Source organism: Cydia pomonella, chromosome 6, assembly GCF_033807575.1.
Source record: "Cydia pomonella isolate Wapato2018A chromosome 6, ilCydPomo1, whole genome shotgun sequence".
Lineage (NCBI taxonomy): Eukaryota > Metazoa > Arthropoda > Insecta > Lepidoptera > Tortricidae > Cydia > Cydia pomonella.
This window is the reverse complement of record NC_084708.1, coordinates 361,866-389,327: the sequence shown is the minus strand read 5'-3', so window position 1 is coordinate 389,327 and position 27,462 is coordinate 361,866. Positions and strand designations below refer to the sequence as shown.

Here is a 27,462-nt window from a genome sequence, read left to right as displayed (position 1 = left end):
TGTGTCAAAATATTTCAATAATGTTTATATTCAGAGAGGAAAATGAGGACTACGTTTGTATGGACAGGCGATTTCGCGCAGGTCCTCCACTTTCGTCTTAACAAGTTTTCGGAGTCTCAATTCTAGAGGCATTATTAAACTGAATTGTATTGGATTATTTTAGGCGTAAAACCCACGTAGCGGCGTCGTGTGTACAATCTAGAAAGCGGATTGTCTACATCTTGACAAAAGGGGGCCTACCGAGAAAACCAAAGTTCGCAAATCGCGGGGATCTTTATCTTTTACTCTCACTTAGACGTAATTCGAATGACAGAGAAAAATGCTCGCAATTGACGAACTTCGATTTTCGCGGTTATAGTCAAGGTTTCGCGCCGCGCCTCCGCCGTACCGCGTGCCGCGTAGCGCAGCGGTGCCACGGCCTCGCCGCTACGTGGTGGGTTCTTCACCCTCCAGGGGCTTCCAGGGGGGCTAGCAAATATGACAATCGTACATCGACAAACGATAAACGAAAATAAAATATATATCGGGATGACAGATGCTACAAGTCACGTGACTGATTCCATATACTCGTAATATTTAAGTTCCAATCAACTGGTGGTGAAAACATCGTCATCTAGGCCTCCAGAACCACTCGGCTGGACACGATCAATCGCGTTAATCTCACGTGAATGAAAATCGCGATTGACGGTTTACTGGTACAACCCTGACTGAAGTGATTGGACAGTTGTAATATTACACTGTCACTTTTGAGCCACATTTCTACGGTAATATTTTTAAGTTTTAATAACTATACTGTTGGACTATTTTAGGTGGGAGTATTTAAAATGAAAGTAACTAAAAACAAATACTGCAGGTTCCCTATAGCCAATGTTGCAGATAACATGAAATATTTGCGTATGAAAACTGCCATACTGCTATACGTAAAATTGGAGTAGAATGACGTCATAGTCAGAAAAGTAATAATCAACACAAATTTTCAGACTAATAAGACTTTTAAATTATTGTATTAGAAACCATTTTCTTAAAGCATTATTTGATATAAAAATGAGGCTTATCCTATTAAGAGAAAATTATTATATTAAAGTAAGATTTTTAATAATGTAGGTTGAGAAGAATTTGAGAGTCAAATCGCGCGAAAATTGAGAGCGGGCCACCTGTTGACGCGGTTCGACAGGATCGCTAGTCAAAGAATATAAATACTGTTTAATGTACACCTCAATGAAATAAAATAAGAATATAGGAATCAATTATTACTACTTTCTAAAAGCACGTCAATTACACGTCAAGATAGTTTACCTTTTTTTAACGCAAAAAAAAAAAATTCTCCGAGGCCGAAGTACATGCTAAAAATAAAATACAAAATTCGATCATAAATAAATACTTTTAATCTTAGTCAGTCAGTAAATGCTCCATCCCTACATAATTGAATGATGCTTAACTTCTTAGCTACTGCATACTGCATACAAAAATTAATTCTTTGAATGTCATCTCGCTTTGTGTGGTAGGGCACACCACAGCGGATGTCATTCCAGATCTAGAGCAGAGCCCAACTGGGGCAGTACCACCACCTTACAGAAAACCGCATTCAAATAACACTAGAGCCTAATCATAGGGTTGTGTTCCTGCCGGTGAGTAAGCTTGCCAGAGCTCAACGAAGGTGTGGAGTGTCAGTGTCGGCAACGCGCATGTAACACCTCTGGAGTTGCATAGGCTACGGAGACTGCTTACCATCAGGCGGGCCTTATGCTTGTTTGGCACCGACGTATTATAAAAAAAAAACTGTCATCGGGGACATCATTCGACGCGAGAGGTCGGTTTTATACAAAATTGTTTCAATATTGCTGTTAGTTAGGCAGCCACAATAAACTCCCTATCTGTAGCAATCCTCGTACGATCAGCGATGTGTTCTATTATGACAAAATTATGAAGGTTTGCTCGTCGCGTTATTCTTCAATAGAAGGGCACGAGAATACTTGACCCGCTTGTTAACTCCGGCTCCAGGCTTAATTTATAAAGCTAACGTACAATCTTTATATGTTTATATATTTTCTTATATGCCTTAATTAGCAAGGCTTGGAACCGGTGTTCAAAATAGCGGGAAATACCGGTTTATTTCGGTTTTACGCAGAACTGTGTGCGGTGTGTGTTGTGTTCCCGCCGGTGAGTAAGGTTGCCAGAGCTCATCGAGGGGGGCGGGTTTAGGGTCGGCAACGCGCATGTCTCTCTCTGGAGTTGCAGGCGTACATAGGCTACGGAGACTGCTTACCATCAGGCGGGCCGTATGCTTGTTTGCCACCGACGTAGTATTAAAAAAAAAACTTTCTTAAGAACGCGAACGTTATAAGAACTTTATTGTAACCTATATAAAACCAGTTTATTCGACGAGCGACGAGACGGCCGGCCGACCTGTACCCCTAGTGTAACTTTGATCGACATCATAACGTGACGAACGCGTTTGCGTTAAGTCTCATTTTGTATAGGATTTTGAGGTTCCAAAACGTCCCGCTTGGCGCGCTCTTTCGAAATCCAATACAAAATGAGAGTAAACGCAAACGCGTACGTCACGTTTGGAAATCGAATTTATTTACACTAAGACACCGCCATAGGAAGAAACCGGTTTTTATTGTTCTAAACCGGTTAATCTGACATGAACTTTACGGGAAATGTTCTTCTAAAAAACGGTTAAAAAATAACGGTTTTACAAACGAAATTTTTAATAAACGGTTATGCGCCAAGTACAACATGATAATGGTTTGGAAATTTAACCGGTTTCCGAGCCTTGCTATTTATGTCCCAATGCTGGGCAAAGCCCCGTTTTGCATCATATGTTAATGTAGACATGTAAGGATTGTAAGGTAGGTGTTACCCACATGAAAGAATTGAATGATTTAAAACTTTCAGCCGACTACGATTTTTCGTGGAGCTTTTCTTTTATTTTTGATTTAAGCTTTTTCAATATTATTATTTCTCATTTATTATATTGGAATAGAAAGAATGACATCACAAAAGAAAATTATACAATGATTGAGATCGCTGGGGAATAACATTAATTTCTTGATTGGATTAGATCTTTAGATTACTTTCCACGCAGATAATCCCAATGCTTAAGAAAAATCTTAATTAATGGTGTGTTGATAATTAATAAGGGCTTCAATTCATAATAATATAGAATTTAGAAAACTTCGGGGTACCTATGTATAAACCTTTAAGGAAACGAAATAGCATAGTTAATTTTCGAAAATTTGTATAATATTTTTTTTTTCATGAAATGTAATTAAATGATGCATGCGTTGTTGTAATACGGGTATTATTATTTAACTCAACCAAACAATTGAAAACGATGACATTTCGAACATCGATCGTTCTAGATAGTTCTTATGTTAATTAGAATATGTACAAACTAAACGCTAATCAATATGTACACAGGCCCTAAGGCAAGATTACGCGTTCGTGGGGCCTTATCAAATAAAAATAGTAATTTAGTTTTAATTTAGTTTTATTTAATAGATAAGTTAGTTTAATAAAAATTAGTTACTGATTATCCACGAAATGGAGTTAACTAGAATACCGGTTTCTTTGTGAAAGTAACCTAATCTGAGCTCAGGGAATGCACCCTTGAAATTAACGGAAATCAAAAAACACGGTGTATTATTATATATTTTAGATAATAATTATCGACAATCCACACAATCAGTAACAAAGTGAATATGTATTTAATTACTTATTGAGTAAAAACCTATACAGTGTGTCCCTAGCCATTGGACAAAGCCGAAATGTACATATGCATTAGGGTATTTAGAACCAGTGTACAAAGTATTATAACAGCCGGTGTAGCGGTTTCGAAGAAATTAACAAATTTCCAATTTTTACTTTGAAGCAGCCTGTATGTGTTAGTAGCTCCTAAGGTTATATCCTCAAAGAATAGTATGGAACCTTCTTCAACCTTTTTGATTATCTTTTTTATTTATGACACTAATAAGCTTCTGACTTTTGATAAATGTCATCATTATACAAATATTTCGAACAAATTGTCAAAAACACTGCCAAAGATTAACACAGTGTGTTTCTTTTTGTTGTCGAATTTATTTTTTTATCTTTTGTTCTTATTAAAGGCTAAGGTCAACCTGTATATTATAGAATACTAGAGATTTAGAAAAAATAAAGCTGTCGAACTATTAGACCAATTCGAACGTCCACTGACATCAGCATGGTATTTGAAACATATACTTAGTGCATCTCGCTACATGTACGTACACGTACTAACGAAATGCACGGTACCATTCGACAGTTAGAGGCCTTTCTGATATCAGTGTGTATTTGACTTATTGTTAGCCTGTATGAGTATTTTTTATTACAACGCCTACAACTTGTATATAAGCAAAATAATCAGTTTTTGATTTAACAAGGGGCGAAGTGCGCCTGCCGTGTAAGTGCGCCTACCTTTGATATATCCTGTAAGCAGTGTTCGATATATTGAAGGTAGGCGCACTTCTCCCCCCCCCCCCCCCCCCTCCCTCACCTTACAGCTTTGATCTTTTTACAAGAACTTGCAATGTATGCATCTATGTTAGTATGGATCAAATCTTACAATTTAAAGACCCAATTCCCGGTTTCCGATGAAGCTGAAAATTGCACCATCGAACTGATCTGATGGTGAAGGCAGGTGGTGGTTATAGAACTCTATGGTATTATCATTGTATTTGGGGGTTTTAAGATGCGCTGGTGGCCCAGCGGTAAAAGCGTGCGACTTGCAATCCGGAGGTCGCGGGTTCCAACCCAGGCTCGTACCAATGAGTTTTTCGGAACTTATGTACGAAATATTATTTGATATTTACCAGTCGCTTTTCGGTGAAGGAAAACATCGTTAGGAAACCGGACTAATCCCAACAAGGTCTAGTTTACCCTCTGGGTTGGAAGGTCACATGGCAGGCGCTTTCGTAAAAACTAGTGCCTACGCCAAATCTTGAGATTAGTTGTCAAACGGACCCCAGACTCCCATGAGCCGTGGCGAAATGCCGGGACAACGCAAGGAAGAAGAAGATTTGGGGTTTTTAAAATTCGATGAATATTAGTTTCCTGTGGAAAGAAAAGTAGTCAGCGATAAAAGCGTATACCAAAAATGAAATTTTTGCCAAAAACTTACTTTGATATCATCTTGAAGATCGGTAACGCTGATTGGTGCATGCGAAATGAAGTAAAATATTGTAGGTGGTATCAAAACCAGGTCAAAGACATAACAACTTGTGTTGAGGCTCCTACCAACGAAGGGGAAGCGGGGACTGCATACCAATAAACCAGTTGGCCCATCTGCCGCGCCCCTCGCCGCCTCTAGACGCCTAGCGAGCTCACTTGGCTCTGAGATACGCGCTCATGTGCGCGTCACACGCATTTCCAAACATATTTTTCTATTAAGCTTAAGTACCTTTGTGGAACTCGAATTAGAAGTTTTTAAAAGTATCTAAGATTTTTATTTTAATACTCAAGACTCCAGGCTTGATCATGGTGACCCATCGACGTGATTAATACGCAAAGATAGCTTCTGCCCGAGTCGAACGAAAGTCCTACGTGTGAAGAAGGCAAAGGTCACGACAGCAACAACGTGGCACAAATTGGACAACCCGGCGCCAACGCAGTTTTTTGGATCCGCCTGTTGGATTGTACCTATCCACGACGCCAGTTGTACTGTATAAATATTCGGAGATTTACGACGCCATTTTGGAAACTGCAGACACCCTTACTTCAAGCCCGCCGGTCAGAACTACGCCGCAGCCAGGTTTAGCAAGGGAAGTGCACCATTCCTTCATATTTCCTACTCTCTGCTCGTACTTTCCTCCACCTATTTGACTATTTAGCTTTGCCGTCTTCACCCCTTGCCTTGCCGTACTTAATTTTAATTGTATGCCATTTTATTGCATTAGTGACGTAAACATTTGTTAGCCACGTATCCTCTTTTGATAGCAAGTGTCAGTGAAATAATCTGGTCGCTGCTTTATAGCCAATTCAAAACTTATAGCCTTTTGCGCAAATTTAAGCATTTATTTAAGAACAGAAACGCTTATTTGAGTGACATTCTTATTAGTTAATTTCATCAGCTTAAACTTTTCTCCATTTCATAAAGCATACTCCTACTTTGTGCTAAATACACAAACAAAAAGAATACTGTCTAGCGATTTTACTAATTACGCGCAGTTAAATCTCAACGCATAAAAAAAATCCATTGCATTTCATAGTAACACAAGTGTTCGTGCGATCGTGTTACAGATAAGAACCGGTCGCGTCGCTCCCCGGCAACAGCTACCACTCAGCTGCAGCTGCGGTGTGTTTTCTGCTGACTCCTGCATTTCGCATAGCACTGTTGCCGACCGAGCCAACCACTGTGACTGTGAACATAGGCCAGAAAATTTACGTATTTATTCCATATTTTTATTTTTGATTTCTGATTTCCTCATTCGCTGTTTTCATTGAAATCAGATCTTTGTCATAAGATGGCTACGTTGGTACCCACTAGAACGTCTATTAAGGGACGTATTACTAAATTTAAAAATTATATTGCCGATTTGAATGCTCAGGAAAGCATTTCCTCGAAAGATGTAGACGAACTTTCGTTGAAATTGGATCGTTTTCGTAGTATGTTCACACAGTTTGACCAGATCCAAACTCAAATAGAAATTGCGACTACATCAGAAATGCAAACCGAAATTGACATAAGAGAAGAGATGGAAAATGATTTTATTTCTCTTATTGCCACGGCTCAAAAGATTATTAACAAGACAGCCGAAGGATCTGATTTCGCCAGCGTTAAGTCTGAAGTTCAAAGTAACCGTGGTCATGACAATACATGCAACGGTTTAAATTTTCGTTTGCCTGTGATTAAAATCGCTAGTTTCGATGGTTCGTACTTTAAGTGGCTCGAATTCAGAGACACATTTGATTCCCTTATTCACAGTTCCGACAACATCAAGCCGATTCACAAATTTCACTATTTAAATTCTTATTTGGATGGTGAAGCGGCTCAGGTGATTAGTAATTTAGAAGTGTCGGACAGTAATTACGCTGAGGCCTGGCGTCTTCTCTGCGAGAGATATGACAACAAAAAACAGCTGATTAGCAACCATTTGAACTCATTGTTTAATTTGCAAGCGATTGGTCGCGAATCAGCAAAGTCCCTTCGTTACTTAGTGGATCATGTGTCCAAAAACCTACGGGCTTTAAATACGTTGGGCCAGCCCACTGATAAATGGGACACGCTTCTTATACATATGATCGCAAGTAAACTCGACAGTAACACTAGCTTAAAATGGGAGGAATTTAAAAGTAATTCATTTTCAAATGACGATTTGCCGTCATTGGCCGATTTTAATCGCTTTTTAAAGGGACGTGCTGATGTTTTGGAATCGGTTCAGCGTAATAAATCTGATATGAAAAATAATATCACAAATAATAATAATAATAAACGCGAACCTATTGCCTCGCCTCATAATAAACGTGAGAAGTCTAGCACCAAGTGTTTTGCGGTTTCAGCCACTCCTGCTGCTTCGGCCTCGGCCTCTCCTCCTGCCTGTGTGTTCTGCAGCGGTGAGCACCGGATTTACGATTGCTCGTCATTCCTGTCCCTGTCCATCGAAGACCGGATCTCCGGAGCGTCAAGGTTACGCCTTTGTCTCAACTGTTTGCGGAAGGGGCACACTTCTCATCGCTGCAGAGTAGCTCCGTGTCACACTTGTAAGAAGCGCCATAATATTTTATTGCATAGGGAGACTCCTCAGGTTGCCACTGCGCCCGTAGATGCGCCTCCGCCGCGCTCGGAGCCCGGGCTCGGGCTGTCGTCAAATATGACCGTATCGCGCTCAAATCAGGTACTTTTACCTACCGCGTACGGAGACATATATAGCCCGGCTACTAATGATTATGTAACGGCGCGCGCTTTTTTAGATTGCGGAAGCATGACTTCTATTGTTACAACCGATTTTAAACAGAAATTGCAACTCGCACCGCTGCCCAGTAATACAAATCTTTTCGGATTATCTGACGTGCCTATATCTAGTAATCCGGAACGCTGTTTTGTGCAAATTCGGTCTAAACATGATAAAAATATTAAATTCGATATCTCATGTTTAGCGCTGCCCGTAATTAACAGCAATTTGCCACTAAGGCCTATCGATGTGTCGAACGTCAAGTGGCCACGTAATAAAAAACTCGCCGATCCTCATTTTAATCAGCCTGGACCTGTAGATATCTTAATTGGGGCTGACGTTTTTTGGAATTTGGTTGGAGGCGAGCAAATTGATTTAGGGCACGATACGCTTGTTTTGCGCAAATCAAAACTAGGATGGTTAGTTGTCAGTAAGTACAATGCATACTCAGCGTTCGATGAAAAGTCGTTCAACTCTTTTTTACAATGCAATCACCTGTACACAACCAGTGATAACAATCTTGACGACTCGCTTACTAAATTCTGGCAGCTGGAGCAAGTGCCCCAACCTAGTCAACCGTTTACCGATTTAGAGGCGGAATGTGAGCAACATTTTGTCACTCACACTTATCGTGACGATAACGGTAGGTTTCACGTACGCTTGCCATTGGTTACGGAGCCCGATTGTTTAGGGAACTCGTATCGCTTAGCTAAAAAACGGTTCTTTGCATTAGAGAAACGATTTAAACGTAACCCTGATTTAAAAGCGGCTTACGAGCAATTTATAAATGAATATGCCGAATTAGGCCATCTCTCTGTGTCCGATTCTGACATTCCGGACCCTTCTTTTTTGTGCCACATCATTGTGTGCAAAAGCCCTCCAGCGAATCTACGAAATTAAGAGTCGTTTTCCATGGTAGTGCCCCCACCACGTCTGGTTATTCTATAAACGACCTGCAGATGGTCGGGCCGACGATTCAGGATTCATTATTTAATATTCTATTGAGGTTTCGCACTTACAAATACGTTTTGACTGGGGATGTCGCTAAGATGTATCGGCAGGTCTTGGTTCAGGAGTGTGACCGCGATTTACAATTAATTCTTTGGCGCTCCAATGAGAACGGACCTTTAAAAACTTTAAAACTTAACACGGTCACTTACGGATTTTCAAGTGCTAGTTTTTTGAGCACACGCTGTTTATGGCAGTTGGGCGAAGAATGTGCAGATGAAAAAATTAAGACCATCATCCAAAATGATTTTTTAGTGGATGATTTGCTAACAGGATCGGACACAGAGGAGGAATTATGTTCTATTAAAGAGTCGGTTGAGCGTGCGCTGGCAGCTGGTTGTTTCCCTCTGCGCAAATATCGCTCAAATTTATCCTCAATTTTGCACGACTCAGAAAACTCAGAAAATAAAGGTAGCTTGATCATTAGCTCGTCGTCGCATACGTTAGGAGTGGGCTGGGACTCTGAGACAGATATCATTCATTTCCCTACTCAATATTCGGCCAAGGACGGCCATCCTACGAAACGATCAATTTTATCGGACTCGTGTAAAATATTTGATCCATTAGGCCTCCTTTGTTTGCTGACAATTATACCTAAATTTTTAATTCAAAAATTATGGATTGAAAAAATCGACTGGGATGCTCCCGTGCCGAGCTACATAAACGAGTCTTGGCAGGATTTTGTAAACGGACTAGCGTCTTTAACTTCGATCCAAATACCTCGTCATGTTCTATGCGACTCGCCGACGTATATCGAGATGCATGTATTTTGTGATGCGAGCTCAGTTGCATATGCGGCCTGTATTTATTTAAAGTCAACAAATGAGAAGGGCGTTGTTATGGTCAGGCTGCTGTGCGCCAAGGCCAAGGTCACGCCGGTCCAGGCTACGACTATTCCTCGTTTGGAATTATGTGCTTGCCTTCTAGGCGCTCAGCTCGCGTCAGCTGTCTCTAAGACGTTGCGCTGCCAGATTGCGCAAAAATTTTATTGGACTGACTCGTCAATTGTGATCGCATGGCTTAAAACAAATCAAACTAAATTAAAAACATTTGTTGCCAATCGCGTGGCTCATATTTTAGAACTCACCGATGGTAGTGAGTTTCGTCACGTTCCTACCGCTGTAAATCCGGCTGACTATCCATCTAGAGGGGTCGAAGCGCGTCGCTTACCTGATTTGCAAATGTGGTGGACCGGGCCGTCCTTTTTGTACGAGCCACAGAATAACTGGCCTCAGTTTTCCTCAAACTCGGAATTCGATTTACCCGAGCTAAAGGTCAACGTCGCGATCACTAAAGATTCACAAAAAAATGATGTCGTTGATTTCGATCGATATTCGACACTTAAAACTTTGCAACGTGCGGTAGCTTATATGCTTAGGTTTGCGCATAACTGCCGTCTCTCAACCAATAAAACTACGGGTGTGCTACAACCTGAGGAGCTCGAGGCTTCTTTTAAAAAATTGGTCGCTTTGTCGCAACAGGCTAGTTTCCCCCTCGAATTGAAACTGTTGCGTGACAAACAATCTCTAGGCCCTAAATGCCCTATTCTATCGCTTAACCCATTTTACGATGAAGACGACAAACTTCTCAGAGTTGGTGGACGTCTGTCCTCTTCGTTTTATCAATTTGATAAACGCCACCCAATGCTTTTACATGCCAAACATAGATTTACTAGATTGCTGTTTCAACAGGAACACATCCGTCTTCTGCACGCTCCTCCTCAGCTGCTTTTAGCCGCCATTCGCGAGTCGGTATGGGCCGTATCGGGGCGCACACTTGCGCGCACCGTCTCGCAACAATGCGTCACCTGTCGCCGCGTAGCTGGCAATACTTCTGCTCCATTGATGGGCGCTCTACCCTCTCAGCGCGTAACGCCTGATTTTCCGTTCATTAGTGTCGGCGTAGACTTCGCTGGGCCTTTTATGATTACGGACAGGCATGGCAGAGGTTGCAAAATAACGAAGTGCTATTTAGCGATATTTGTTTGTCTTCGATACAAATGTTTGCATTTAGAGGCAGTAAGCACGCTATCGACGGATTCGTTTATTCTTTCGCTGCGACGTTTTATCTCTCGCAGAGGGCGACCTCGCGAGATCTTCTGCGATAATGGACGTAATTTTGTAGGAGCGGCCAAGGAAATTAGCGATTATCTTAGTTCAAATTCAGACACGGTTTGCAATTTTGCAGCAAATGAGGGAATACAATTTAAATTCCAACCGGCATATGCTCCTCACTTTGGTGGTTTGTGGGAAGCAGGAGTCAAATCTGCCAAATTTCACCTCAATCGCATTCTAGGTAACGCTCATTTAACCTATGAAGAATTGGCAACTTTATTTAGTCAGGTTGAATCAATCCTGAACAGTCGTCCTTTATGTCCTTTATCGTCCTCACCAAACGATTTCCAACCCTTAACCCCAGGTCACTTCATCATCGGCCGCGCGCTCACTTCGTTGCCGTCGCCCCACCTCGCGGATATAAACCCAAGCCGTTTAGACAGGTTTCAGAGGCTCGAGGCACTAAGACAGCACTTCTGGCGGCGCTGGCAAATGGAATACGTCTGCGAGCTCCAGCAACGGACGAAATGGCGTGTTCCAGGACGAGCTCTTCAACTGGGTGACCTGGTCCTAATCAAGGAAGAGAATACTCCTCCACTGCACTGGCGGCTTGGACGAATCTCCAAATTGTTTCCTGGCGCCGACGGGATTTCGCGAGTAGCCGAAATTGCCACTGTAACAGGCACCTATAAGCGAGGTGTGAAATACCTCTGCCCTCTGCTGGACGAGACCCATGAAGCCTTGAAGGCTAAAGCCTCCAAGGGCCCCCAGGATGTTGCGGCTCCTACCAACGAAGGGGAAGCGGGGACTGCATACCAATAAACCAGTTGGCCCATCTGCCGCGCCCCTCGCCGCCTCTAGACGCCTAGCGAGCTCACTTGGCTCTGAGATACGCGCTCATGTGCGCGTCACACGCATTTCGAAACATATTTTTCTATACATACAATTTAAGCATAAGTACCTTTGTGGAACTCATATTAGAAGTTTTAAAAGTATCTAAGATTTTTATTTTAACACTCAAGAATCCAAGCTTGAACAACTTGTTAAATTAGAATCTACCTCCAGCGGTGGCAGCATGGTTCCACTCTTATCGCCTGTCACTATGCCCGTCGCTTTCGTTATAACGTGACAGGCAATAAAAATGCGACCGTGCTACCACCCCCGATAGTTTTATTTTATACTGTGAGTAGTATCTCTTACAAAATCATTTCAACCCTGTAAGATATCAAACAAAATCAAACCAAATCAAATCCAAATGAACTTGAACGTCAACATGTTAAGTTACAAGTATGTTTCGTAGTAACTTTACTTTTGAGTGGCATTAACGTAAGACACTTCATTCGGTTCTTGTCTGTTTATCTGATTTAATTTCATGTCTTTTAATTTATATATAAGAATTCAAGTCTTGGAGACCCTTTACATCTCTAAGGATATTTTAATAATCGTTTTTTTATTATATTTTATCTCTGACACTTAGAGACTTTTACATGTCTAGAGAATTTTAGTATTAGTTTATAGTTTCTTTTTGTGTGATTTGACATTTAGAGACTGTATACATCTCTTATAAAGTATAAAATGATTAATTCCATATTTGTTATTTTTATTGATTGTAAAAATGTTAAATGTAAAAGTGCCCCTGAACCGAATAAATGTTTGTTTGGCATTAAATATTTATAATCATTACGTAAAAGTCAATTCTGTCAGCTAACATAAGGAAACAACTCAAAATTGGCAGATTATTTTACCACACATGTGGATAAAATGCAATTTTCTTTCAAGGGGGCCTTTACCAGCTGGTGGTGTGAAAAATATTTTTATATTTTAAAGCTAATTTTTATCCAATTTTTGTTTAATAGACAATATCTGGGAGACATATAAAAACTCAAAAATGCGCGTTTTCCTAGAGATGAGATCAGATCGAATTTTTCGCCCCTGAAAACCTCCTTATAGCAAATTTCATCGAAATAATTGGAACCAATATTGTACAAAATCTTGCAACTAGCTAATAGCGTTCCTAAATACACATTTAAGAACAATATTAAGTTACTTCAATATACTAGACGCTAGACATTGTTCAGAAATGCCAACCTGCGTTTTCAGCTAAAAACCATTACAGCCTTTATAATTATATGGGAAAAGTTCAGATTTTCCGGCAAATGTAAGTTTGTAACATAAATGTCCACTCAGAGAGAGTCCTCGGGCGACTTTTGACACAAGATTCTATATAAAAACAGAGTAGGATCAAGTCATGAAGCGACAAGCTGCAAATTTAGTTCTTAAGTTAGTACAGTTAAGTTATATTATTGAATGCGACAGCGGTTAGACTTTGAGGGCTTATTCAGTCATTCTGCTTTTACTTTGAAATGTTTTGAGTAATTAGGTAGCAGCCCGCGGCGATCTTGAAATTGCACGTAAATATAGAGTTTTCTCAGGTAAACTAAAGATGACCCAGTTATAGGAACTATGACAGTAAGCTATCTTTGGTCGTGTCACAGGTCTAAAATGTACAATGTGCGACCAAAATTGGAATCATGTCAATATAGTCATAGGAAGTTTTGCTTGCCGAACAGTATTCCTTAATGCAGCGCTTCATATTTTGCAGTCTGTGCTAACCTTAGGTTTTGGTATATTAAAGCGCCCGTTAACGGCTGCTATGAAGCTCAAAAGTGCTCACATTTTTCCCATATGTAGTCTTTTTCGCACTCATGAAATGTTCATATACGTCATGACGACTCTTTTGCACACTTCAATTATATTTTAGCGTAAGCGTCATTGTAGACCGGTGGCAGACATTCATGACGTGGCACCTCGTTTAACGTTCTAATGTCGGATACCAGCACGGGTCGTCTCTTCTAATCTTGGTTAGTGGTTTACCTACTATGTTCTGTTTTCATGTCGCAAATCCTGAAAGGACAGTTCTCAATCTACGAGTATATAAACAGATCTAGACGACCGCAGCCGGAATCGAACTGGCGCTGCGGGATCTTCAGAAAGATGTATTTCATACACTTTATTTTTTATTTTATTTTTGACACTTGGAGAGCTTTTACACCTCCAAATCTTATTAATGTCATTATTATTGTCTATTATTATTTTTCTCAGATCATGGGGACCTTCTACATCTCCAAACTTAATGTATTAACCGTGGAGACTATACGTCTCTGTAATATTGTATAATATACTTGACTTGGTACATACTAGTTATGTAGCATTAGTTTGAGACTGTTAGCTAAACGAGAATGAATTTTATTTTGACACTTGGAGAGACTTTACACCTCCAAATCTTATTAGTATTAGTACTCTGTCATTGGGGACCTTTTACATCTCCAGATTTACATAATGTATTTTTAACCATAGAGACTATACATCTCTATTGTATTGTAGTAATTATTTATATTAAGATTATTATAATGTAATGTTTACCTAGGTATTGGCTGTTGTATTTATAAATGTTGTTAAGTATTTTTCATGTCACTATATGATGTTACTATAAATGTTGTATTGACTTGTAAAAGAGCCCTTGGGGCCTACTTGCAGAAAAAAAAATTGAATTTTGAATTAACGCGGCTAACAGCGCCCTTACCTCTAAGCCCCCGGGTCACGGTGGTATCCTAATTTCTCGAGTATATCCAATTTTTGAAAGGTTAATAGCCTCTGAACAACTCTAAACGGCGAGCACAATTGCACACCCTACATGTATCCCTTACGGGATATTCAGCCGAATGAGCGCATGTTATATTTTTTTAAGGGGGACAACTGTATTATAACATATATTCTAACTGAGAACAGTCATTTTATGCATAGCCCCCAGCTTATTTTATTTTATTTTATTTTCCTTTATTGCAAACCATGGTACATATGTTGTTACCTATTCTAAGCCATTGTACATCTCTAGAAGATTTTAACAAGCATACAATCAAGCTGTATTTCTTTTGTTTATGTTTAAGTTGTTTAAGGGTTGTTTCCAATTTTTTTAAACGCTTGTATTTTTTTTTAATTTATTTGAATCAAAAGAAGATTACAAAAAGCCTTAAAATCCTAATCTGCCAAACTGCAGTACAGTTTGTTGGCAGAAAAAAAAAAACTAAATCTACCCTCCATCAACTAGTAGGTATTGTAAATATTAATAACTATAGCCGCTTTTGCATACGTATGTATATTGAAACCTTGGTATGTTAAAACTTAAACTTCAGAGTGGTTATCACATACTGTTATCCTTTAGGCGGGCCAGGGCAGATTCGTATTGAGACTGTTTCGTTTTTGGGCCCGAATCTGAGTAAGCCCGACTCTGTAGAGGCCAGATTCGCCATAGGTATCTTTCTGAACAAAACAATATCGACATACGACTTATGATATAGAAGTCACTTTCTTTTTAAAACAATTTCTGAGTAGGTCAGATTCGTATATGGTCCCGTGACATGACAGTAATACGTCTGATTGGTAATAAGTTGGGATCGGATTTATGCAGTTTCTTATCTCATCCGATTAGCAACGATTCGATTAAAATATTAAGCAGATTCTTTTAATGATGAATTCTGGAAATAACGCTTTCTTATTAGGACAGATTTTATGTATATTTAATTTCGAAAAGGCCAGGTACAATCAGCAGATATCTGAGATACTGGCCACTTTAAGATTAAATATGATAAAGTAATTAATAGATAGTTCTTAATGACAATGTCACAATGGTTATGTGATTTTCTGACCTACTCAGAATCCGGCATTATGAGAATCTGAAGAGCTAGGAATTTGAGATCTTAATAACCTGACATCTTAGGAACTTGGATAACTAATAAAATGCTCTATACATTATCGAACTTACTCAGAATCAGAATTAAATAGAAACTGGCAACATTAGAGTCATACTTACTCAGATTTTGGCCTAAAACTCAACTGGTTTAATACGAACCCGTCTTGCCCCGCCTAAAGGTACAAGCTATTATCGCGGACTGTATACTTTTCTTTCAACATAAACGCAATTAAGTTTTATCACAGAGTTCCCATGGCCACCTCGTTTGTCCGTCAGATCAGCTCGATGTTACCAATATATTGCATTGCGTTCGACTTAGATAATAACATGTAAGTCAAGTTTCAGCTCAATCGAATAATGAGAATTGGTTCTAATTTAACTTTGCAAGATTTGACCCAAACATGCATACATACAAACTTGCATGTTAAATAAATGCTTGTAAAAAGCGAGTATGAATGCTGCTCCAGGACATAAAAGAACTCGTCCCAATATCCGGGCATTCAAGAAAACAACATTGCAATAAAACTCGTACTTGGATTAAGTCAATCAACTAGACGTTCACTCCAGCACGAGCAATGAAAAACTTTGTATGAAAAAACTATGTAAATTTAGATTTCGATAAAGTGTTTTTTCTAGTTTAATAAAAAAATAAGGCCTGTATAGTTATACATGTTAAGTAACGTATCGGCCAGTGGCGTAGCGTGCCTTGGCGGGGCCCCGTATAAAAATTTGTTTGGGAGCCTTTAGGAAGGGTAAAGATTTCTCACAAAAAGTCACGTTGTGGGCCCCCGTGGCCCGGGGGGGCCCGTATAATTGATACGGCAGATACGGCGGTAGCAACGCCGCTGGTATCGACTACCATATTCATGCAGTATTTATATCGAATACTAATTTAATAGGGTTGTTTCCATCTACAAATCTTAGGGCAGAATTGTATCCCAATAAATTCTTTTGGATTATAAGAACATGTTAAACTACTTTTAGGGGACCTGTAATGATCATATTTTTGTAAATATTGAATTTAGAATATCTTTTGGCACACGTCACGTGACCAAACTCGAAACGTCATTGAAGATTCTGATGACGTCACAACTCTTGGATTGACACTGTTGACAGTTAGGCCATAAACAATAAATGACAAATGCCAGTTGACAGTTCGTATCTTCTACGTGTGTATGTAGTTATGTGTCAAACCGTAAACTGTGACGTCACACAATTTTCAAAGAGCGTTTTGGGCGCGAAAGCATCTGTCAAAATATATTTTGTTAATTTAACATAATTAAAGCCGTTTTTAGTATAAAAGTTGAATTTTAGGGCAACTTTTAGTTAATATAGAACGTAATACAAGCGTTTCAAAAAGCGTTTAACATCATAATCCTTTTAAAATGTAGCCCGTTTTGATTTAATTTTGTATATTGGCGTTTTGTAAGAGGAGTTGAAATTATATATTTTAGGTAAATATATCTGTCTCGCAAACGGAAGCGGCTCCTAAAACTAATGCGATAAGGATAACGCCAGGCCAAGCGAAAAATCTTGCGAATTTTTTTCAAAAAACGTTGGTCGTACTCGACTGTTTCCTTCTCGAAAACTTAACTTAATGTGACGAAATTTTGAGGTCTAAATTTCGGACTGTTTTACTTTTTAGGCTAATTGATGTCAGTTTTGAATACCATGCTTCTCTTTGCGGCCTAGTAAATCAGGCCGTTTTTGCGAATATTTGAAGTGCACTAGCGCCTTAAGAAACAAAAATATCAAAATAGTCCGACAGATATTAATAGAAATAATCTGTGTTGAAAAATCTTCAAAAACCACGGAGGAAACAGTCGAGTACGTTTGTATGGAGAAATGACCACTCCTGTTGCCTCTTAAAAAGCGACCTTTTCGCTAAAGAGCGATGCAATGTGTGCTTTATGGATTATTGTATTATGACCGCATAACAATGTATTTATGATTTTGGTTTGATCAGATAATTATGTAATATTATGATGCTGCACCCTCTATAAAGTACAGTCAGCATCAAAAGTAGTGCATAAAACAACGAACCAAAAGTATCAGGCACCCCGCAACCCGCAATACTCTCCCAAATACAGTTTCTCGTCAAATAACTGTTGCAGTTGAATTGTTCTAAATATACAGGGTGTAACAAAAACAGTGGGGTGGGATCCGTTTATATTCGGTATCGTGTTGTGATAAGGAAAATGTAAAAGGATTTGTTTGTCGCGAATTTTTTTTTTGTTTGCTGGGGTAGGTCGTTTTTAGTTAGCCTACCCTCCATACAATAACAAAGTCCAAAAAAATTTCGTATCAAAAATAAATTTATTAAGAAAACCCCGGCTCGTATCAATAAGTTTTTCGGAACTTATATACGAAATATCATTTGATATTTACCAGTCACTTTTCGGTGAAGAAATATCGTGAGGAAGTCGGACTAATCCCAATAAATCCCAAAGATTACCCTCTGGGTGGGAAGGTCAGATGGCAGTCGCTTTTGTGAAAACTAGTGCTTATGTGTACTCGGGATTAGTTGCCAAGCGGACCCCAGGCGGGAGCCTGGGGTCAGCTGATGGGAATGAGCTGTGGATAAATGCCGGGACAACGCGAGGAAAGGAGGAGAAGAAGAAGAACAAAAATTTCGCCTACTTTCTCCTAATCAAAACACGGTACCGAATAAGTATGCGTTTAAACGGAGCCCTAGGTACTATTTTTATTACACCCTGTAAAGACATACCCCGCTTAGGTAAGTTATTTGAGAATGGTTAGATACTTTTGACGCGTAGTGTGATTCGTACTTCTGATGCTGACTGTGCACTTGTGCAGTGACTGGCATAAAAGTGATGGAGGTGGATTGGGAGGAAATGGTGCCCGGGCGGAGTTTGGAATGTCACTGCTCTTAAGAGGGCCTCAGTAACTCGTTGATTCATCATGGCCGGAGGGCCTTTCAGGGCTAGCTGTGTTTTTTTTTTATAAAATGTATAGGTACATTACACGTACATACGCATTATATATTTACGTTTAAAATATTATATGACATAACATATAACATTTTAAACTTTCGCGGTTTGAACACATTTAAAAACATATAAACCGTGTCTATCGCGAAATTATTTTGTTACCTTTATTTCCGACGCTTCGACGCAGGTTTCACTAGTCAAAACAGGAACTGGACTGGTGGAAGGTAACAAAATAAATCCGCGATAGACCCGATCTCAGATGTGTTTCAAAATGTATGTCATTTAAATACACAATAAGTCCCACAGTAAGCTCAACAAGGCTGGTGTTGTGCGTGGGTACTTAGACAACGATATATATACATTATATAATATAGAAATACTTATAAATATTCCATTACATAGAAAAACACCCATTACTCGGGAACAGATCCGTATTCATCACACAAATGAATGAGAGTTTGAGTGAGGGAGTGAGCAATGGATTCATTCAACATATCTACATCAACTCAAACAGTCAGGCTGCTCTGCTGGCACTAGATTCCCTTGAGTCAAACTCAAAACTAGTCCAGAACTGTAAAACAAACCTAAATGCACTGGCTAACTCCAACAGTCATACTTAGATGGGTACCAGGGCACTCCGACATTAACGGAAACGAAGAAGCGGACGATCTTGCTAGAAAGGGCGCAGACATACCCCTGGTCGGCCCAGAACCGTTCTGTGGAATCACAAAACGGGATGCATATTCTCCTTTCAGCAACTTAGAAAAAACAAGAGCAATGGATTGGTGGAAGTTCGTCTAAGGACAAGAACACTCGAAAGCTCTAATTAAAGGGTTCAACAGCAAATTTGCTAAGGAGCTTCTAGGGCTCAAAAGACACAAAACATGCGCGGTGACCAGAATGTTGACTGGACACTGTAAGTTGAACAAACACATGAAACAAGATGCGACATGTAAGTTCTGCCAGGAGTCAGAGGAGACTGTAATGTACACTCTGTTCCTGTGGACCACTAATAACAAAAAGAAGTACCCACTTAGGGCGGCACGTATTGCAACCCTATGAGGTACAGAACATTACGGCCCAAAGAATCTGGAATTTCCTGGATTCAACGGGCATAAGTAATGAACTTTAAAGGGCTGTCACAATAGATCACTGCCTGGTCGACGTGGCACTCAAAGGCCCACAAACTCCAATAATAAATGGATTCATAGACTCCTGCCTTCAACCAAGTAGGTTAGATAGGTCGTCAAAATTGTTACTTATTTTCTTTTTTTTTTGTGAATGGTATCAGTCGTGAACGCTTTAAGGCCTGTGCACACCGAGTGCGTGAGTGTAGACGTGCACGTGCACATGTTTGTTGTAATATACAGATCCTTATGAGAGTCGATACACCGCTTACGTGACGTGTGCGTGTGCGGCTCAAATATTTTAGCGCACGCGCACGTGCACGTCCTCCACGCACACGTAGCCAGTGTGGCCTGGCCTTTCGACGTTAGTTCAAATCCTTAATCGCCGGAGGGTTTGTCTATTTTTTTGCAGCATCGGTATAAGAATGATACCTTGTTAATAATTTATAATTAATATATGGAGTGATATTTCTAATGTAAAGTATTTTGATGTCGTTAATTGTCATGTCCTCTTAAAATTGCTAAATTGTCTATGTAATTGACCAAAATTCGTGACTTAAGGCTTGTGCACATCGGATGCGTGTACATAGACGTGCACGTGCACGTCCCCTTAAATCTTGGGGTTGTGGATGCAAGCGGTGTGCCATCTCTCGTAAGGATTTGTTCAAATACAAGTACGTGCACGTGCACGTCTACGCTCTCGCACTCGATGTGCATAGCCCTTTATTGTAGGTACCGGTTGTATATCTGGTGCAGACTTTCTCGGAAATCTAGGGAACTGGCATTGCCTGGCTTTGATCTAGTGCGATAATAAACATGGGTGGCTGGGCGCGACGGTGACAGAAGTGTACTGTCGCCAGAAAAAAATAAGTTGTTATTTGTAGCCCAATAAGAGCCGCGTCACATATTTTTCAGCCCTCGTTGTGTATCATATTATAGCTGATGACGGTACTTTATTTTTATAAGTGAAAAAAGCGTTCGTAGTTATACAAAAAGGTTTTGAAAAAGGCCATAATATAGTTATTTTTAGTATTATGTGCTTGGCATCTATTGTTAAGAATGTGTCAATATTTGTGTGCTTTTCTTTAAAATATTGTAAGTTTTCACAAACTAAGTAGGTAGTTAAGACCTCAAGTCATTATTTTCGAAGGCTTCTAGGTTGCCTAGATCATGTACCCAGTCCAATAATAGACACAATTTATAAATTAGGAACTTGACGTATGTGGCAGTGTGTAGCATATTTATGACAAACGATTCATATAAAAAAAATTGTTTATATCGGACCATAATCCATAGAAATTAGTTAATAATTTAGCTTCTTAAAAAATCTATGTTAGTCTTATGAACTATACATCTACAGGAAACTTAACCTAGTAGGTATTGGGAGCGATAAATAGTCTTACCCTATTTGCCCCTCCCAATAATCACATCAACCCAGTATTTTGTGAGCGGGCAGTCGAGGCGATCGGCCAACGTCCTTAGCATGCTGCTTCCGCGCACTCTCCCAAGCAGTGAGGCAATTCTTTTTCGCCTTATAGCAAAAAAGTCGTCTGTTCTAGCCTCGGCGAACATGCCCGATGCGCTGCAGTGTTGAGGTCGCCTCAACAGCATTCTAAGGACGTTGTTGTATTGCACACGCAGTGTATTATAAGCCTTCTGTGTAAATCTCACCCACAGGCTGCACGTGTAGAACGTCTGGCAATAAGCCCTAAAAAGTGTCAGTTTTACTTCCTCGTTACAGCGTGCGAACCTGCGGGTGAACATGTTACCTCGTACTGCCAAAGCTCTCCTCTCTCTTTCCAAATCCATATCATCACTGAGCTCCCTCGTAACTAAATGCCCTAAATATTTAAATTTATCAACTATTTTGAGAGCCACTGCCCCCAGCATGATCTCATGCATAAATATCATCATCAATTTATATTTACACCACACTGTAATACAAATCGAACCTTAATTATCACATTATTTCATTCCCAAAATGAATTACATTTTGAAATAGGTCGTGTATTATAGCGGTCGTACATTATACACGCTTTTCTACATGGCATCAGAGACACAATAATGCTCAGTACATATTAATCTCTATGAAAAAAGTAGTATCAAATTAAGAAGTTCCTATACGCTTGAGCTCTTTTAGTTCTAAGTCACTTTGTGCCGAACCTTTATGAAAAAGTAGTACCGATATAAGAACATTCTATACGCTTAAGCTCTTTAGGTTGTAAGGTAAAAAGGTCGATCATAACGGCCGGTCTACTTTCTAGTTGATCGATGGGCCGACCTTCGCGGTTAAAACGGCCCTTGGAATAATGTACATTGGTGTAATGGGTTTGATTGTGGGACCGAGAATAAGATGACGCTGGCAAGCATCTGTATTTTTTTTCGGCGTAAGGTGGCTCGCGTCCTTTTACCCAACAACGTAGCGGCAGCTGACCTTCACAAGGATTAATAAAATTATACATCTCTCTTTACATCGAAGACTAACAGTAGGCAAAGTTGTGGCTTAAATTTAAGGGTTTCAAGCCACGAGGTTGCTACAGAATGAAACACATTTTTTCCATCACACCAAGGTGAGGAAAATACTAACTGTATAACATTACAAGTCAAATCCAAATTACTGCTATTAAATATTCATCATCAATCATCACTTAGAAGTCCATAATCCACCAGCCAACATGAGGAAACAACTCAGAAAATGTTTTGTTTACACTCCTGTAAATAAAATGCAACCTTCTCATCAGTTTTTGACAATAAAGAGAGCCTTTACGTGCTGGTGTTCTAGCCAAGATGACAATCGTCCATCGACAAACACCGATTTGTTCCTTGGCTGGGACCGCTGGAAGGTGAAAAATTTGTTGGCTTTGGGTTTCTTATTGCAGACTTTGCTCAAAGCAATTTCTGCTGCGTTCATTGAGAATCTTCGAGAATTATTCTCTTATTTCACGACGGTGGTAAACACGCGTTCAGCATGCCTAAAAGTAAGCAGACACATTAGCAATATGAGTAATGTGGTAATAATTTTACTAACAGCCTTTTTGAACTTTTAAACATTGCGTGATGATATGAAAATGTAATGATTATTTTAAGCTGAAATAGTTTCCGAAGGCCCGTTGTTCATTTGCCTAATCAATATATATATATATACATTATGTTTGTTATACCTACATTAAATAATAACAGCATGTAAAGTAGATTCGGACCACGCTAAGTTTTCACGCCAAGTGCTACGTCAAGTATGGAGCTGATAGGGATATGTATGCATTCTTACTGCAAAGTTAGCTTGGTCAGAGTCTAACCTATGTTATGTGGTTATGTGTGTTATGTTGTGTTATGTGTCTAAACTATTTTCTTGTGAAGAATCATTGACTTGCTCAGCGAAATGACTCAATATGACTTGTTCTTATTAGTAGTGGGCGCTCGTCAGTAATTGACAGTTGAATCGGCCGAATTAATCGGCGGCCGCATTTATCCCGGCGCGGGCGCAGCGCGGGGCGCGGCGGGGGAGGGGTAGGGCTGCACACACCCTTCGAAAGTACTACAATAATTAGAAAGTTTAGCTACGAAACGAGAATGTGTAAAACGACACAACGGATAAACCCCACCTAATATTATAGTCATAAGTAGTAATAGTCATTTATTTATAATATTATAAATACGTATTACATGTCAAGTTATAGTTAGTTATAAATACGAAAGTGACTCTAGTCAATTTGTTTGTCTATTACCTCTTCATGTCTAATTGAACCGCTGAACCGATTTAGGTGCAATTGCGATGCGATTTAGATGGAGATAGTTTGATGTCCGGGGATGGGCATAGAAAAGTTATTAACAATCATCATCAACATTCCACGCAGACGAAGTCGCGGGCAGAAGCTAATAAATGTTATATAAATGGCACGGGTGGCGGCGTGATAAATTGATAGCACGTAAAATAACATACTTTCTAGCGATTTACTTGCTTAGTGAAAGGGCTCAATATTACTTGTACTTAAAGTACTTCTACGTAAAGTAACATAATTTCTCGTGAAGAATCACTTGCTTAGTGAAATGACTCAATATTACTTGTCGCATCTCATTAGTAGTAGCCGCTCGTCACTTCGTCAATAATTGACAGTTGAATCATCCGAATTATTCGGCGGCCGCATTTATAGCGGTGCGGGCGCAGCGCGGGCGCGGCGGGCGAGGGGCAGGGCTGCACACACCCTTTGATTTTTGGAACGCATTATAACCAAGGTACATAAGTACGTACCTACTAGAAAGTTTTGCTATCAAAACGATAGTGTGAAGCACGATAAATTATGTTATACTTATAATAAAACATATATAATATATTAAAACGGGTCACTCACATATTTTAAGTAGCAAATTGCTCGACATGTTTCACTCCATACCGAGTAGCATCATAGGAAGCACGCGTTGGCGGACCGACGCAGAGTCGCCGGCTCAATATCATAGTTAATATGTCTGTGTTTCACGAAAGTTTTGTTATTAAAATAATAAAGCCCTAGAAGGAAACAATCGACAAGAATTGAAACATGAAGAGGTACCAACAAAGCTGCGACGATGATCTATAAATGGTTAAATTATATCCGTAGCTTAGGTATTTTTCTTGTAAAAGTAAAAGAAAAGCGTTATAACTATGAACTGTGAATACGTACGTACCTCGTTGTCTCGTGTAAAAAAAAAAACTATCTATGTATTTACATACTTAGCTTATTTATATTATCGAGTATACAGTGGGTGTATACTAATTGCATAATAAATATAAGACTAGATCGATATGTAAAATAAAAATCCATACTTATTCAACTACACCTTCGAATACTATTATAATATACGTATAACAGACATACAATAAAACCACGCCTCGGCATAATAAAATTAAACCGACACCCGTGGCGGCACCCCTACCCATCGAAGGCAGGAATGCAGCCTCTTGTTCCTTTTGGGAGCGCCCGCGCGGCCCAGGTAGGCGTCTCGTTGCTATGCGGACCTTATCGTACTAAACGACGTAAGCGACACGCTTTAGTAACTCCTTTACGTCATTTTAGGGCATTATTGACGAATATTAACAAAGTTATAAGCGCTATATACACCTAATGTACTTAGGCCGTTCGATATATCTGTCGATGCTTATAAAAAAGGTGTAGGTGCAGTGCTGTTCCATAGACTTAAGGTGTTTTAAAATTGGGCGTTGTAAGAAGTTATAAGAGAAATCCTGGTTGTTTTACGTTTGGCGGGCTTGTTGCTAAGTGGACTTTAGTTCGGAATAAGTTCAATTCAATTTAAACAGTGATCTCTATTATGTGGAATACACAGGGTAAGCTTTTGCCTGCGTATCTAACAAGCATTGTAAATATTGTAAAGCTCGGCATTCATGAATTAAATTGGCCTTTAATGATAAAATCAAGAATTATTATCACTTTATCGAACGGCTATAACGATATTGGTAAATTTTACGATCTAAAGGGGTTTAGAGGCTCTTATGTTTTTTTTTTTTTGTGTTCGAGCAAAAGGTCGATTACCCTGTTGCTTATCAAATCTTTATATAAATTGTGAATACTTCGAACTTCAACCAAGTAAACAAGTATCAGTAATTAACACAAGCTAACAAAATGGTAAAATAAATATTATATTGATTTGTAATTCAAAGAATTCTGTATGATTACAAAATCGGTTGATAATTCAATCATTAAAACCCATCAAGTACAACTAAATATTTTCAGACAAATGGGCTGATTTTTATTTAGTTGTCGAATTTGGATATATGTATGTATTATTTTTAATTTAGCTAGTCTGAAGAGCTCCTCATTCTGGGTGGAATAAATACAAAATCACAACTTGTCCCAAAAAAAGTGTGTGTAATTTTTCGTCGAGTTACAATACAATACAATACAATACAAACGAAACAATACAATACAATAGTTACGAAAATACCATACGTTTTCGTAAATCAGATGATTTAAAAAAATCATACGGTGAACTTATACTGAAATGTATACCAAAATTTATCGAAAAATGACGAAAAAAAGATTCGGCAACAAAATACAAATCGGCACAAATACGCATTAAAAACATAACCCAGACTACGCTGCGCAGCCGGGTAATAAAAAGTCCAGCAGACATCCCATACTAAAGCCTCTACCTGGCCACTCGACTGGCCTAGCACAAAATGACAAATCACAAAGCAAACTGGCGTCAGTTAAGACCTTCTGTGATAAGGCTTGTAAGGCCCTTTATTTTTTTCCGTGCCCAGTCCTGAGGTCAGACAAGCAGTAAAAGTTAAGTTGGAGATTTTTAACTGACCTTTCTGTAGACCTTATGACGTATAAATAAAGTTAACTTTGGTTACTTATTTAAGAGGTCTTTCATTGGTTAAAATTGATTATGGGTAGATACTTAAGCTGGATTTAAAGGTAATTTTATAGATTTATCTATATGTATTTATATACATAGTGTACGAGAAAGAAAGTGAACTTTAAGAAATCTTTGCGATTACCCCAAAAATCGACTAAAATACGATTATCTTTAAAAACCTTATGTTAATGATTATATAATATTTTGACGACCGGTTTGGCCTAGTGGGTAGTGAGTCACTACCCACTAGGCAGGGTCACTACTAGTGACCCTGCCTACGAAGCTGATGGTCCCGGGTTCAAATCCTGGTAAGGGCATTTATTCGTGTGATGAGAATGGATATTTGTTCCTGAGTCATGGATGTTTTTTATGTACTTAAGTATTTATAAATATTTATATATTATATATATCGTTGTCTAAGTACCCTCAACACAAGCCTTAATGAGCTTACTGTGGGACTTAGTCAATTTGTGTAATAATGTCCTATAATATTTAATGATAGGAAAAATAAAGTTGTTAAGTATAAGGCAAAGCGACTGACGGTTTGTTAGCCTATTAGCCTATTAACTATTTTATAATACAGGTTATTAAGCTCGTTCTGATTAGAACACATATTCAGTGTAAATTTCAGTTCAGTACCTTGTAAATCTTACAGACAGACATGCAGACAGGCAAACAGACAGACTAACAGATGGAAGAACGTTTATAGGTATAGTATTGTGAGTCCTATGACTGCACTCTTGATTGCAGTGATTAAAACTGAACAGATTTAAGGGAAAACATTAGTTTCGTTATTCTTCGATATGAATGTTGAATTGTTGTCTCTAGTATGTGACCCTAGAGCAATGATATTTTATGCTAACACTAAGATTTTGCGGTTTAATTTGGGATTCGCCGGATTCGGAAGGTTTACCTTAAAAAACGAATATGCAAGAGTGATAGGCAGATAAGGAAATTTGATATTAGGTTTTCGCGATAGGCACTCAGCGTTTACAAATTTTGAGATATGGCATGTCTCCGCCAAGTCCAGAAAAATCTAGATAGCATTAGAAATTTAATTTAACTTCTGTTGTCAATAATTAATAAATAATAACCAATAAGGTCCCATTTCCCGAACGGTATTAAACGAATAATATTTGTTTATTGTGACTTGGGATTACCAAATGACAGCTCATAGACTAATATTGTTTCTCTAATATCATTCAAGAAATAGGTCCTAAGTAGGTGATTAAATCTCTAATATTTTCATTGACGTGCGATTACTCAGACTAAACAAAATACATTTAAATCCATAAATATTTG

General features: G+C 39.0%; 1 protein-coding gene across 1 annotated transcript; it reads left to right on the top strand.

The window, feature by feature from the left end:
- Positions 1-8,872: 8,872 nt before the first annotated feature.
- On the top strand, positions 8,873-11,967 carry LOC133518663 (uncharacterized). The gene has a single exon (XM_061852340.1). The coding sequence runs from the start codon at positions 8,873-8,875 to the stop codon at positions 11,795-11,797; it is 2,925 nt and encodes a 974-aa protein (XP_061708324.1). The 3' UTR covers positions 11,798-11,967.
- The last annotated feature ends 15,495 nt before the right edge of the window (positions 11,968-27,462 follow it).